The sequence below is a fragment of the Eublepharis macularius genome, chromosome 5 (assembly GCF_028583425.1).
Source record: "Eublepharis macularius isolate TG4126 chromosome 5, MPM_Emac_v1.0, whole genome shotgun sequence".
Taxonomy (NCBI): domain Eukaryota; kingdom Metazoa; phylum Chordata; class Lepidosauria; order Squamata; family Eublepharidae; genus Eublepharis; species Eublepharis macularius.
This window is the reverse complement of record NC_072794.1, coordinates 137,153,561-137,169,153: the sequence shown is the minus strand read 5'-3', so window position 1 is coordinate 137,169,153 and position 15,593 is coordinate 137,153,561. Positions and strand designations below refer to the sequence as shown.

Sequence of the window (15,593 nt, the reverse complement as noted above, 5' to 3'; positions counted from 1 at the left end):
TTTCTTTAGTAAACCTTTCTGCCCCTATTGTCTCCCAAATAAGTATCACTTTGGGAACTTGGGTACATACACTCAAGTAAAAAACAATCTAATATAAATCTCATGTGACAAATGCAGATGAATAGGCTCACATTCATTTACCCCAAAGTAGAGGCTGGAAAAGGATTGGGCTCCTACTTCTGGAGTCTTCTTGTAGAATCCTAGTTCAACAGATGTGAGCACGAACGCATTTGAAAAATATTTCCCCCCTCACATACAACAAGTAAAAGCCCATTGTTTTTCTAACTATAACCATGGAATCTTTATGATAGCAGTGAAATATTTATACATACACAGCCGTAAATCACATACCTGACAATCCAAGAGGATATTTTCAGGCTTTAAGTCCCTAAAGAAAACAATTAGATGAGTTAAGCTCAGCTTGGATTTCCAAGCAACCTCCCCCGTTTCAGCATGTTTAAATTCTTGAAGATTATCTAATAAAGCAGATATATTATGCAGACTCGGAAATGTGATAGATAGTTCAGCATTATCTTTCCTAAGCCAATTTGCTCAGATATCCTTTTTATCTCATATAGTGAAAGAATCACTGAGCCCTAACTTCTATATTTGCTTCCTGTTCAGCCACTGCTACAATCTAGCAATATTTTGCTTCTGCATAAGCAATCCACAGTCAGGACTCTGGGTGCATTTAAGCATATATCTCTCGTTTGAACTATGGAAGATACTGTGTTATGTTGGTAGGTACCATTTTCTCCCCCCGGCTGAGCTCAAGGAAAACTGGTTCAACCTGTTCGGAGCAGAAGTTACCCATGAAAAAAGGCGGGGGGCACTTAGGATCTTACAAACACACTGCTTCAGGAGCAGTTTTACAACTCTTGTGTGTGTTTAAAATAAGACAATGAACACACAATAAATCAGATAAAATAGCAATCAGTGATTTGAAAGAGACACCCTGCTTGAAGGATTGGGGGGGGGGGCTGCAAGACAGATGACTCAAGCCGCATCCAGTTCACTCAGGTCATTCCCAAGGTCACAGGATCCATGTGGAGGAATAGCTGCATGGGCAGAGTGAGGATGGACAAGGGGTTGAAATCACACCTCCTTCCTTTTCCTGCAAGCATGGCTTCACTGAAAAGAAGGACAATTTCGCCCCATCCCTCTTTCCTCCAGCCCCCTGAGGTTGCCAACCTCTAAATGGGGATTGGAGATCTCCCAGACCTATAACTGATCTCCAAACTACAGAGATCATTTCCCTTAGAGAAAACAGCTGATTTTGAGGGTGAGGGTGGACTCACTAGCTGAAGTCCCTCTCCTCCCCAAATCCCACCTTCCCCAGGCTCCATTCCCAAATTTCCAAAATTGGAGCTGGCAACCTATGCCCTGAACCACCACATGGCTGTTCCTCCACAGAGATCCCACAGCCTCATGAATGATCTTTCCATGGGCCAGAAGGGGCTGCAGAAATGTAGGAAAACATGGAAAATCTCCATGATTTTTTTCTGTGCACAGATGGATAGATACCAGGTAGTACATCTCTACAAATCCTTAGGTAGAGCTTAAAACGAATAGGTCAGGTGATAATGAAGTAGTACAATACTGTTTGTTTCAGTAGAACAGTGTGTCTCAAAGATATGTTACGGGGGTGGGGGTGGGGGGTGGAATCTGTATTAGAAGGGTCCCAACTGTTGAGTCAAGCTGCACTCTGCATTTGTAGATTAGTATAAATTTACATAATTGCCTACTACAGTGGTTTTCAACCTTACTACCTTTCGGGAACACTTTGCATGTTGAATAGTCTGCCAAGCACCTTCCTAAACATCTGCTGTGGAATGCCTGTGAGATGCAAAAGGTTCTACAGCTTTTTCTAGAGTGCAAATGCAGTGCCTAAGGGACACTTGTCATGCTTTTGGAGCTGCTTCAATAGACTGTGTACTCCCCTGTAGTTGCACCTTGCAGGGGAAGATAGCTATTGATAAGCTAGTTCTTCCAAGCACAACTACTGCACTTACTGATTTTCAAGGAATCTTTAATGAACTCTCAGGAGCCCCAGAGTTGCTGGGAGTATAGCCGCTGCTTTACAGTCTTCTGGTTGCAGCAGCTGTGCTAAAATTCCAGATTCTGGTTGCATATTATCAGGAATGGGAGAAAAACAAGGAGAAGTGGAAAGGCCAGGGAGATATATGATGCAAGTGTACAGGAAAGTGTACAGATGAATAGCACATCATGAAAAGCCATTCCTCCTGATCACCCTCCTGACATTCTAGTGAAGCAGCCTTCTGCAGGGAAAACAAAAGTGCAGACATTTCCAATGTTCCTATAAAAAGAATTGTTTTGTTTGAAGGTCATCATATTTAAACACCAGATTCTGGAGTGGAGTTCATGACAATAGCTGTTACCAGGGCTATCTAATTTCATAATCCATACCTTACCTGTAGACAATGTTCAATGAATGAAGGTACCCCACTGCACTGGCCATTTCAGCTGCATAGAAACATGCTCGAGGTTCACGGAAGCAACGTTCTCTTTGTAAGTGGAAGAACAGCTATAAACAGAGAAGAAAGATTGCTCTTATGATGTTGCCCCATATATTCTTAAGACCTTTGTATGGACAGAGTTATTAAGTAGCATTATTTTTTGCAGTGTTTTTTCCCTAGAAATAAATGCCTTGTAGTGTAACTGGAGCGTTCCTAAAGATCAGCCCACATTGTAGATTTCTCGCATACTAACATAAACCAACACCATTTATCTGTTGCCACAGTCTAGGCCTGAACTACACATTATGAGTGGACATAGACCCTGTGTGAAAGAATGCTAAAGGGCACTCACCTCTCCTCCATTGACATAGTCCAATACAAAGTAGAGTTTCTCTTTTGTCTGGAAGGAATAATGGAGCCCTACAAGGAAAGGGTGTTTCACATTCTTCAGCAGCACATTGCGCTCAGCCATGATGTGATTTTGCTGAGAATTGAGATAGAAAGAGAGAGCTGAGCAAGTACCCAAAATTTAAATTCATAAACACACACATTAAAACCTTTTCAGATAGGTAGGTGCGTTAATCTGTAGTACTGGAACAAAATCCAAGTCCAGTAGCACCTTTAAGACTAACAAAAATGTTCAGGGCACCACCTTCTGTGAGAGTGACAAAGTAAGGTGGTGTGTCTAATATGGCTTGTAAAATAGCCCAGAAGGCATTCACAAGTTTATAAAAAAGAGTCTTAATGAGTATTTCAGAACCTGATATTTCCCTCCATGGCTTCACTATTTCATCTCCAGCACCTTTAACAATCCAAATGGGTTCTGCCCCCTTAGACCACACCACTCTTCACTGTCCCTTATGCCCAGAACTGTCAAGAAATCTGTATGCTGCCACCTCCCTAATTTCTTTCAAATCCCTACCCAAAACAATCTTTTTTTTCTGTGAAACTTCCATTTTAACTCCTTAGCCTCCCTCTCATACTGAAGCCTTAGCATGTGTAACCAGAACAGACACCCCTCCTTAGCCCCATCTCCACTCCCCTTCCTTCTGCTGTCTCCTTTTTTCACATTATAAATGGTAAGCTCCTTGGGGCAGGGTCCCATCTTCTTGTAACCTGTAAAGAGCCATGCATGTTGATGGTGCCATATCAAGAGTATAAAGCATATCTTGAAATAAATTTTATAAATAAATGAAATAAATAATAAGTTATAATAATGGAACATATAGGAATATAATGAGCCTCCACTGCTTGATTAAATCAGTACAGGGCATAGAAGAAAGCTTGTTTTGTTAAGGAAAATCCTTTGGTTTGGGATATTCTTTTAAGAAGATACCTCTTTTTTCTTGAGAATAGATTTCTTCTGCAGAACTTTCACAGCATAGAACCGCCCATCAGACTTGTGTTTTGCTAGAAGAACCTACAGGCAAGATCAAAATGTCAAAAGAGTAGCAAGGAGTAGGACACAGGATTATTGCTTCCAAGAATTTCTATACATATATAAAAAAGTCTTCCAAGCCACACTACTTACTTTTCCAAAGCTACCTTTGCCAATTATCTTTAAGAAGTCAAAATCTGTTGGCTTGGCACTGTTGGGAAAAAGGATGATGTAAACATCAAAAGTTTCCCTAAGATTGTTTCCATCAAAGTGAACAAAGAATACCTGATCACTCAACCTTATTCTAGGCCTTCATTCATTCTTCAACTCTTTTCCTAAGTAATAGATAAGCCACTTTCCTTGCTCAAACTATCTATGTTGCGTAGTACTTTCTAGCCAAGGAAAACTGGACAGACTTTTACATGCACTTACTTGGGATTTGCAGAAGGTCCAAGGTTGATGTTGACAGTTGGTGATGATGGCTGAAGTTGACAAAAGCAGATAGCTAAAGTTAACAAAGGATGAATCCCACAGGCTAGTACAGCAGCCAAATAGACACGAGACTTCAAGACAGATGCCAGTGCAAGGGAGTAGAGAGCACCAGCATAGCTTAACTACAGTAGCTACATATTGCAGGATCCTTCTTCCCCCTGCCATTCTGAGAAGCATTAAGCTCCTTACATTTTCTTCCTTTAAATTTGATCCCAAGCGGAGATAGTATAGAGCTCTAAAAAGGAGACTTGGCTTTACCTCACTGTTATCATCAGGGCTTTTGGAACGGTCCATTAAGAAAGCAACTCTTTCAACACTGTAAAAAATGAAGTGAACAGTTAATTGTGAGAAGCAGAAGTAATCATCTCTATCTTCTAGCTAAACAGGGACAAACCTTGATTGAAAAATAGTTGTATATATCTGGGGGTTAACAAAACCCATCACAGTAAAACCTACAGAGTTTAGCAGTATTTGTTAAGTCTACATTCTATCAAAACTGTATTTGTAAAAGGTGTTTCCTATGACTGGTAAATACATTTCTCTGCTGTCCCTGTGCAAGTAAGTAGTAACTGAAATAATAAACAGAAAGATTAGGCACATCATCTTCTTCTACGTCTAGTATAAAATGTCCCGTACTGTAGAAGTGATGTGTGCAAATTGCTGTTTTCTGTGCCAACACCTCATTCTAGATCCTTTTCTGAAAATTACAAATGAATGATCAAATTATGAAAGTTTGCAACAAGGAAGTACTACATGAACACACACACCCCTCGGAAAGGTAAAAATCTTACTAGTATTTTAATACAGAGTGGCACCTTTACTATGCAGGCCTCAGAGAAACCTCTGCCCTCTGCACCTCTGTTGGCACTCAGCAGGTAAGCTGCAAGCCAAACCTGAGAATCTGAATCTCCTCTACCTCTCTTAATAAGATTTTTTTTAAAAAAAATGGTTTGGCACTCTTATATCCCTATTTCTCAAGTCCCTTATTTTAGAGCACTCCTCTGAAGAAACACAGAGGCCCCAAAGGGGTTCTTCCTTTTCAATCATCTTATTTAGCGATTTTACTTACACCACCAGCAGAGAAAGCCCTCCCTGGCAGGAGAGTCGATGCCATGCTGATTAACAAATCCAAGTTTGTGCAAGAGAGTGCTTTCTGAGCAGTGTCAGGCCCGTGCCAGTCCGCTCAGTTCACTGGCATATTGCTTGGAGGGGGTTATGATCACCAGGCTGAGCATTAAAGAGACAGCAACCCATCGACAGAAAGAGACATACTCACTAGGAACACAGTCTGGAACCGGAGGCTTTGATAGCCTGTTCAAATCGCTCTCGCCCGTGCTTTATGATATCTACGGCAAGGGGTGGGGGTGGAGGAGAAAGTTAGCAAACTGAGTACGCTTTTCAGCTGGCAGAGCAATCACAAGAAGTGTATACAGAGATGCATTTGTTCCGAAGTGACCTTGCCCTTCTCCCACATCCACCCACGTCAAAACAACCAAGCTTTCTTGGAGTTAGGACAGACTCTGTTTGCTCCTATAAAGAGGAACTTCTAAGCTCATTCAGATAACACAGAGGCTGCGTACTGAACTAAACAATAATGACACCATGTAAGTGGCAGCCTCTCCTTGTTTCTTCCAAGGCTATAAGGAATGTGCCCTGCTTTTCTGTGAGATGCAGGTCACAAGATCTTTCATGCTTGGCATGCATTCAGTTCTTCTCATTCAAAGCTTTCCAAGCAATTTATGACCATGAATCGAGCATCTCAGGGCAAGCACGGCTTTATAGTTTGCTAAAGTCAGAAGTGAGACAATAGGATTCAGCATGGCTGTAGGGTTGCCAACATCCAGGTGGGGCCTGGAGTTCTCCCAGAATTGTAATGTACAGAGATCAGTTCCCCCAGAGGAAATTTCAGCTTTGGAGGGTGGAATCTATGGTGCCACGTGCCTGAGGTGCTCCCTCCCCTCCCCAAACACTGCCCTCCTCAGGTATCACCCTCAAATCTCTAGCAATTTCCTAAGCCAGAGTTGACAACCCTACACAGCTGCAGTGAACACATGTACATTTTGGTGCAACTGTTACAGTTGTCTATTAGTGTCCATGATTAGTAACATGCTCTTCACACACACATCCCAATGCACCCTGACCTGGATAGCCCAGGTGAGCCTGATCTTGTCCGATCTCAGCTGCTAAGCAGGGTCAGCCTTGGTTAATAAATGGATGGGAAACCACCCACGAAGACCAAGGTTGCAGAGGCAGAGAATGGCAAACTACCTCTGTTAGTCTCTTGCCAAGAAAACCCCACCAGGGGTCGCCATAAGTCAGCTATGACTTGACAGCACTCTCCACCACCACAAACCCCAATGCAAGGAAGGATGGTTTTGAAACATTAATACATTAACAGATCAATCCACGTAAGTGCTTATGCTGCCCTTAAAATACAGATGCAAGGCTACCTCTCTGATCAGAAACCATTCCAGTTTCCCTTAGAAGAGAAATGGACCAGATCAGAAGTTGTTTTCAGATCCAGTCTAGGAAGTGGCATCGCTACAGGAGAAGAAGGTTGAGCCAAGAAACCTAAAGGAAACAGTATTCTTTGCCCATAATAAACATTCTTCCTCATTCCACTTCATTCAGTTATGCTTGTGATGCTGTATCAAGTTTAGTGTCAATGCCATGAGAGAAAAGTCACCCTGCCAGTCCTGGGGAAAAATATCTTTCCCCATCTATATGCCAATGTGTCAAGAACAGTTAAGAAGAACCAACAGCAGCACCAAGGACTAAGTTTTTTAAAAAAAAAACATTTCTCATCATTCTATGACGTAACCTCCAAAACCCCGCGTTGTATTACTTTGGCTTCTAAAAGAAGAGAGTACTTTGGGACAAACAACACATCCAGATTTTTAACAATTTGGGTCTGGGCTCCCCAGAACCAACAAGAATTCCCTGCGGTCACACAGCACCTGTGGAGAATGGCTTTTAAAAAATAAAGGAGAGCCCAAATGAGCTCAAAATGCCACCGTGGTGGGTGGGGAGGGCTCCTGCCTTCCCTCCCTAAGCCTTTTTCCCATGCGGAAACTGCTCTTTAAGGAGACTCGTTCCCCCATTTTTGCTGCTCCATGTGGAGTATTCTGCACATATTGAGCAGCAAAAACAGGGGAATGACTCTCCCCCATGCAAGAAAATGGCTGGGGGGAGGGCAGGAGGCATGGCGTTCTTCTGACCCTGTTTGGACTCTCCTTTATTTTTTAATAGCCAGTCCCTTCAGCTACTTTGTGGCTCCAGGGAAAACAAGCTGAGTCAGTGGGGAACCAGGGCCTGACTCAGTACACCCCAAATGTGTACTTTGGCTAGAGTTCTCCCAGAATTACCACTGATCTCTAGACTACAGAGCTCAGTTTCCCTGGAGAAAATGGCAGCATCATGCCCCATACTGAATTCCCTCCCTGCTTCAAACTCTACTCTTCCCAGGCACTTCCACCAAATCTCCAGGAGTTTCCCAAGCTGCAGTTGGCAACGCTAACTTTGGCCATTTGAGTCATGCTTAAAGAATCTTTATAAGTAGATGTTTTCTAGAATGCCTTTCTCCTTTCTCACTCCAGCAACTTCAGCAGTGAACCTCAATCAAAATGGCCTTCTATCAAAGATGTTTTTTATTTTCATCCAACAGTGAAAGTTTGGAGACACAGGAGAAGCCATGCAGAAGACAGAGAAAACTGGTTTTGATCCACCTGAGCACCAGCATCATCCAGGTAAATATAAGATCCAGATGTGTCCATTTTTAATAACAAGTTTCCTTGACATTTCATCAAAGGCCCGCGGACTGCATATCTGGCACAAATGTTTATCTCTTCCCACAATTAAAAAATAGCCTCTCTGCTACAATGCTTGCCCAGGCATTCATTGCCTCTCTTTTGATAAGGAGGAGGAATGATTGTTGTCTTTATTACTAGAGAAACCTGCTGTGGAATGTGTTTTGCCTCTACATATAAGGGTAATATAGCAATAGCTGGAGGTTGGATGCCCTGAGCAACATTTTAGATGGCAGGACGCATGTGAGCAAACTTGCACAAATGCAAGTACTCCTATGTCAGAACAAGAAGCACAGAAGGAAATCCTCTTGCACTTTGACTCTAGAACATAAAAGTTCCATCTAGTCATAGAATCATAGACCATCATAGACCATCTAATCCAACCCCCTGCCTAATGCAGGAACAATCTAAAGCATCCCCGACAAGTATTCGTCCAGCAGCTCCTTTAAAACTGCCAATGAGGGGGAACCCACTACATCCCTAGGCAGCCAATTCTACTGTTGAATTACTCTTAAATTGAAGAAGCCGATATCTTCCCTTCTGCAGTTTAAACCCATTGTTTTGAGTCCTACCCTCTGCTGCCAACAGGAACAGCTCCCTCCCCCTCCCCCAAAGGACAACCTTGGCCGTCGTCACACGGGCTTTTTTTTAGCGCTAAAATGGCGCTATTTCCCGGCAAACACCCACCTTATTCCAACACTGATGCGATTTCCTCATTGCTGTTTTTTGCTTGATAGTTGCAATATTTTGCGCCTCAGTGTGAATGCCTCACATCGATGTATTTCGCCTCGCAACGTCCCATGCCCTCCCTTCAATCCCAGAATCCATTTCTTCCTGTGACTCCCCTTTTTTTTATTTAATTATGTCCTTATAACGCCATAACGACATAACACAATGAAAACTTTCTGCTGAAGTAAAAATGACTCAATTGCCATGGCAGAGTCTTCAGCGATGGGGATCACGTCAGACAGGGAGTTTTCTGCGGGCAAAGGGCTATTTATATAATTTCAAAGTTGGAAAAACAAAAGGGTCGTAATGTTTATATGCTGTTAATCCGTTATAGCGGAATTAAACGCCAGAATAATTAAAAAAGGGGGGAGGAGCTGCTTCTGCACGGTTAGAGAGAACAGAACAGAGTGCTTCGGTGTGGACAGCTGGTGACGCGAAGAGCCGTTAGGTGACCTAAAGAAACGTTACTGTGCCGATAACAGGTAGGACGCTATATGCTGTAAATTTAATGGAAGAGATGCCCGTGTGACGACGGCCCTTGTAAATACTTAAAGAGAACAATTATGTCTCCCCTCAGCCTTCTCTTCTCCAAACTGTACATTCCCAGATCCCTCAGTCTTTCCTCGTAGGGCTTGGTCTCTAGGTCTTGATCATCGTGGTTGTTCTCCTCTGCACCCATTCTATTTATCCACCTTTTTTTTTTGAAGTGAAGCCTCTAGAACTGCACACAATAATCCAGATAGGGCCTGACCAATACGGTATATAGTGGGATAATGACATCCTGTGATTTGGATGTTATTCCTTTGTTGATACACCCCAAGATTGTGTTTGCCTTTTTTGCTGCTGCATCACACTGAGTGCTCATATTTAGCTTCCCATCTACCCATATCCCAAGATCTTGTTCACACACACTGCTACCCAGAAGTGTATCCCTCAACGTATGCTTTGCATTTTTGTTACCAGCTGGAGAATATGGCACTGAAATTAAAATGGAGAAACTGGCACTTAAATTAAATCGCATCTTATTCAAATCTGCCCACTTTCCCAGTGCATTCAGATCTCATTGAATTCTATCCCTATCTTGAAGGGTGTTTGCTACCCTTCCCAGTTTGGTGTCATCTGTAAATTTAGTGAGTGATCTATGCACACCCTGGTCCAGATCATTTATAAAAATATTGAAAAGCACTAGGCTCAGAACCAAGCCCTGTGGCACTCCACTGGACACTTCCCTCCAACCAGATATGATGCCGTTGACAGCTACTCTTTGGGTGCAATTATCCAGCCACTTTCCTATTCATATAGTCCAACATTCTGTTTCCAGCCATATCTAGCCAAATACCCTAGGAAGCAGAGACAGAGTCTGAAGAAATACCCACACCAGGTGTGCCCCCAGCCTCCATCAAAAATATTACTGCCCCTAATTGCAGAGGCTCCATTTGGCTTGTCATGTCGAATACTGATTAAGCTGAGAGCAAAACTGTTTTTAAAGCAACTCCAGTTCCCAGTGGTGCTTAATTAATTACATCTCAAGTGCGTCTGAAATCAATTTCCTTCTAAGGATGGGAGGAAAGGAGAAGAGTCAATTACTGCATTTCTCTTGGCTGCAACATTTTTTCCCCATAATTGTAAATGTTATGATTGCACAATTAGGAGCATTTAAAAAAAGATCACATATATTGCAAAGGGGGAAAGGGCTTCTCTTCTAGTTAAAGGATACATTGCTGTAGCATCACAAATCAACAGAACATAATTAACTAATTCAGAACAGCAGAAGGGGTTAAGAAGGTAATTCAAAGGGACAATTATAGAGATAAGCAAAAAATCATTGACCAGGCTTACTTTCAAGTAAACATAAAAGAATCTTGCACTTTGAATCTGCCTTTACCAGATTTTTAAGGAGAAATACAGTACAATTTAAGTGCTTTGTGGACCACCGCCCCACTTGCAGCTTACTACACAGAAGGAATTCATCAGCCATACAATAAATGCCATCATGGGCAACTAATACACATAGCCCATGCAGAATGTGTATTACAGGGAACACATGGGCTTCCACAAATAACGCCTCCTGAAACTGTTTCAAGTTGGGGGAAACAGCATGGGGTTGGGAAGACTGATGCCCTTTCTCCACATACACTGCAGTCCTGATCCTAATTAGGCACTGCAAGCACCGGAATTGAGGAGAACCCAGAACTCACATGTGATTGTGCCTGACACGGGGTGGGTACTCCGATCCCATTGTGTACTCTGGAACATGTGACCAGTCCCCCCAATCTGCAAAACAGACTGCCAGAAAATCCTGTTTCTATACCAGCAGTACCCTGCTTGCCTCCAGCTGAGCAACTGAGGGACAAGGTGGTATTCCTTAGGGGTCTGCCATGAGGCCTGAAAATGGGAGAAACTAGTTGCAGATCAGAGTTATCTGTTTTGGGAACTCCGTCTAATAACATTTCAAAGAAATTGCCTCCATCCTTTCCTCCAAACAGTTTTCTTTCTTGTCTTTCTTGGGCACACTATATATAACTCTGAAGTCAGCAATATCAGAATAAATCATTGATGATCCCAAAGTTTAATGGTCTGCACTAAGCAATAAACAAATTTATGTTACATAGATTAAAGCTGGCTTGAATATGCCTGCTAGCTATAGTGCTCCGTTTCCATTCACAAGATTGTCTTGAACTTCATGGACACTGTCATGTTACAATTTGCTCTGTGAAAGGTCTGGGTTTCCTCGACATGACTGATTCCAGAAGTCAGATGTCAGGAGCTGGGGAACTTGTTTTCCAGGAGCTTTGTATGTATGTATGTATGTATGTATGTATGTATGTATGTATGTATGTATGTATGTATGGTCTGCCTTTCTCATTGAGACTCAAGGTGGATTATGCAATATGAGATTAGTACAATTCGTATCAAAGACATTTCCATACAGTATCAAGGACATTTCCATACAGTGGCAAGGACATTTCCATAAACAGTGCCATAGGATAACTAGATACAAGTTTAAAAAGATATAGCGTTAGCAAAAAATCCAATACAGTGTAGAAGAAATGCTGAAACAGAACATAATCAATTCTAGGACTGACATTAGACAACTTGAAGCTCAGATAGTACACAGGAGTACATATTTAAAGCAACAGATAAGTTGTAAGGCAACATAACGGTGGAGTCTGTGGTCCTTGATTCATTAGCAAAGCATCTGAGACCCCCCTCCCTACAATACAGCCCACCTATCTGAGTAAAAAGCCTTTTTGAATAATTCAGTTTTGCATTGTTTGCGAAAAGCCAGGAGAGTGGGGGCTCTCCTGACCTCCTCAGGCAGGCCGTTCCACAGAGTAGGGGCCACCACAGAGAAAGCCCGTGTGCGGGGTGCTGTTGATTTAGCCCATGTGCAGGCTGGCACCTGCAGGAGACCCTGTTCAGATGAGCAAAGCTGCCGTGGAGGGACATAGGGAGGGAGGCGGTCCCGTAGGTATGTTGGGCCAAGGCCATGAAGAGCTTTGTATGTAATAACCAATACTTTGAACTGAACACAGTAACTGATAGGTAACTAATGGCGTGGCTGCAGGATGGGAGTGATGTTCACGCTCCTGCTCGCTCCTGACAACAGTCGAGCTGCAGCATTTTGCACCAATTGGAGCCTCCTAGTTAACTTGGATGGGAGACTTATGTATAGTGCCTTGCAATAGTCAAGCCTTGATGTTACCATAGCATGGGTCCAGGTGGCCAGATTGGCCATGTCAAAGTAAGAAGCCATCTTCCAGACTAGAGTGAGGTTGTAGAAAGCATTTTTTGTGGCTGCCTTAACTTGTTTTTCTAGTTGTAGAGCTGGATCTGGATTGAGACCATGGCATAGGGGCTTCAGCCTGCCTTCCCGCACCATTATTCTGACCTGAAATGGTCCTAGGGGGCATTACTTGCCCCACTGTGGAGCTGAACACATTGACCATCAGTACACATGCAGTTGCTCAGTGAGGTAAATAACAAGGGCTTTTGGGGGTCAAAAGAATGACACAAAGGAGGGAGGCTGAAGCTTGGGTCCCAGTTCAAACTGAGATACTCGTACAAATGGAAAACAAGTCCCCATCTTCTAACATTAGACAGTCAGAATCAAAGTCAGGTCAGGGGAACCCAGACTCGTGTTATAAATTGTAATGTGTAGTTTGGGCCTTATACACATTAGCCAGTACTGTGCAGTTATTCCCTCTACGGAGGCCATAGAACTGAATAAACTTCCCACTTTTTCCCCCGTCTCTCCTGACATACAAAAAATAAGATGTTCTATTCTCCACAGTAATTGCAGTTTCAGGAAAGCCCTTGTGCTGTGGTTCAAGGAAGCCTCCAGCGGTCACCTCTGGCTAGTAAATGGATTAGTAGTGGTGGATAGTGCCCTCAAGTCACAGCTGACTTATGGCGTCCCCTGGTGGGGTTTTCAAGGCAAGAGACTTACAAATAATTTAAAAAAACTACTCACAGTCACTCTTTACTTGAATATAGATTGATCATACTTTGGCGGGGAGGGGGGGATGGAGCTGCTATCCACATTTTATAGCAACTTTTTCACATTTGGGAACACAGCTGTGAGCTGGAAGAAAGGAGACGCTCTGGTGGATCAGACCATCAAATTTAAGTCCACTCCCAACAAGCCGAACAGATGCTTAACTGAAGCCGACAAAGAAGAAGGATGAAGTCAGGCTTCCCCCAGTCTCTAAGAGTTCTGGAGATCATTGCCTCTGAACATGGAGGTTCCTTTTATGTACCATGACAACCCTTGACAGACCCCTCCCCCATGAATCTGTCCAATTCTCTTTCAGTGGCATCCAAACTCACAGCCAGCATCATCTCCTTTGCCAGCAAATTCCACATATCAACTACATCATGGTGCATGGCTGAAGGCACATTTTCTTTCGCCTGCCCTGAAGTCACTGCCAGTCCATTTCAATGGGTGGCCTTGAGTCTTAGATAAAGGGGGCGTGGACCCCACACCTCGTTAAAATTACCCAGTGTGGAATATGAAGGTAGGGGTGTCAGTTGGGAAGCAGGACCACCTTCTTCAGTTTCACCCACATCTCCCATCTCCGCACCCACACGCCCCGCTATCTCTGGCTTATCTTACCCCACTTGCCTTCTCATCATGCCTGCTCTGGTTTGCCACATTCACCCATCTGCTTAGGCTTCCTTTGCTCCCTCACTCACACCTACCTCTCTCCACTGCCCACCTGCTTTGGTTTCCCTCCCACTTCTGCACATCTGCTCACTTCTCCACCATACCAGTGCATCTGGCAGAGGGGAAGAAATGGACAGGGGGAGGCACATTTGAGCAGGTACAGTAAGCAGGTAGGGGGGACAACACAGGGGCAGATTTCATTTCCCACATGCTGCTGGCAATAACAAGAAAACCCTGTAGATACATTTTTATACACACAGCAGCATCCACTGTTCTGTCACATCTGACCAAAAGATGGTCAGGAGACAGATGAGCATGCAAATATTTTAAATAAATAACAAGCCCATTAATGCCAGACTTACAACAAATTGCTAAATCACTTACAATGCAATTCCTACTGTGCAAAAAAAGACGGCCTCTAATGCTTCCTTTCTCAGGTTTCCTTGTGCACCCAGCCCTCTGGCCTGATAACAGTTTTGTTGAATCATCTAATCTAGATTGCAAACTTCAAATATTTCATATGCAACCTATCCAAGAAATATTTAGACCTCACAGTGACAAACACCAAGATACTTCGAATGAACCGTAAGCATGTATGTGGACATTCGAGTTTAAAAATATGTCAAAAATGCATGTTCCAGGACATACATTTAAAATTGCAATTGCTCATCAGCACCTAAAAGAGCTAAATAATCAAAATTCCTACCCTGAACTTCAGTGTCATTAAGCATAGATGGGAGATCTCCACATTAAGGTTAGCAGCTGGGGACACACACGCAGACTGACATTATCCTAGCTTTCCTTGGGCAAGTGGGATGGAGCAGTCTAATCCCCTAGTCTCTACATTTGTGTTAGCCTACGATAATGTCCATCTTATTCACTCCCTGCTGCTGATCCCTTCTGGCTAACACAAAGTTAAGCTAGCATAAAAGGATCATCTTATTTCAGCTAAAAATTGGCTTCCAAAACTAATAACCGTAAAGATTTATATAGGACTCGCAGTCTTTAAAGCAATTCACATACCTTATTCTATTGCAGCCCTTACAACAGCCCTGTAAGAAAGGCCAGTACTATTGTACCCATATCGCAGATGAAGAACTGAGGCTGAGAAAGTTCAGCTCAATTAAAGTTACCTATTGAATTTGTAGCAGAGGTGAGATTTGAAGCAGGGGGAATTTTCCAGATCACAGCACATTCTCTGAGCTACTATGTTATGCCAGTTCCCAAATCCAACAAAATATAACCATTAAAATATAGTAACAAGAATACTAAAAACTTATTTCAAACTTAAGAGACCTTCCATCAGGTTAAGCAAAAAAACAAAACCAAAAAAAAACCCTGCTATCCCAGGCTAGATACTAATTGACGTTTCTCGATGCTTTTTCTAAAAGCTTAAAGCAAGTCATTGTAAAATAATTCTACAGAAAAGCTCCAACTTAAAAAAAAAGTCATTGCTGGTACCTGGTTTGACAGCCACATTTTGTGTGGTGGGAGATCTGCAACAGGGCTCACTATAATAATAATATAATAATAGCATTCAATTT

The 15,593-nt window shown here is 42.8% G+C and overlaps 1 protein-coding gene across 3 annotated transcripts in view; it reads right to left on the bottom strand.

Annotated features, from left to right (window-relative positions):
* SGK2 (serum/glucocorticoid regulated kinase 2) overlaps positions 1-15,593 on the bottom strand; it is a 41,427-nt gene that overhangs the window by 10,295 nt on the left and 15,539 nt on the right. For 2 of the 3 annotated variants that reach the window (XM_054981052.1, XM_054981053.1), the window contains exons 3-10: positions 5,624-5,693; positions 4,606-4,663; positions 4,288-4,337; positions 4,009-4,066; positions 3,814-3,897; positions 2,830-2,961; positions 2,433-2,545; positions 352-388 (exon numbers count right to left, since the gene is read on the bottom strand). In XM_054981052.1, coding sequence (XP_054837027.1) covers positions 352-388; positions 2,433-2,545; positions 2,830-2,961; positions 3,814-3,897; positions 4,009-4,066; positions 4,288-4,337; positions 4,606-4,663; positions 5,624-5,693 — 602 coding nt within the window. Of the gene's footprint in view, positions 1-351; positions 389-2,432; positions 2,546-2,829; positions 2,962-3,813; positions 3,898-4,008; positions 4,067-4,287; positions 4,338-4,605; positions 4,664-5,416; positions 5,526-5,623; positions 5,694-15,593 lie in introns of those variants that run through there. The other variant, XM_054981054.1, reaches the window with a different exon arrangement.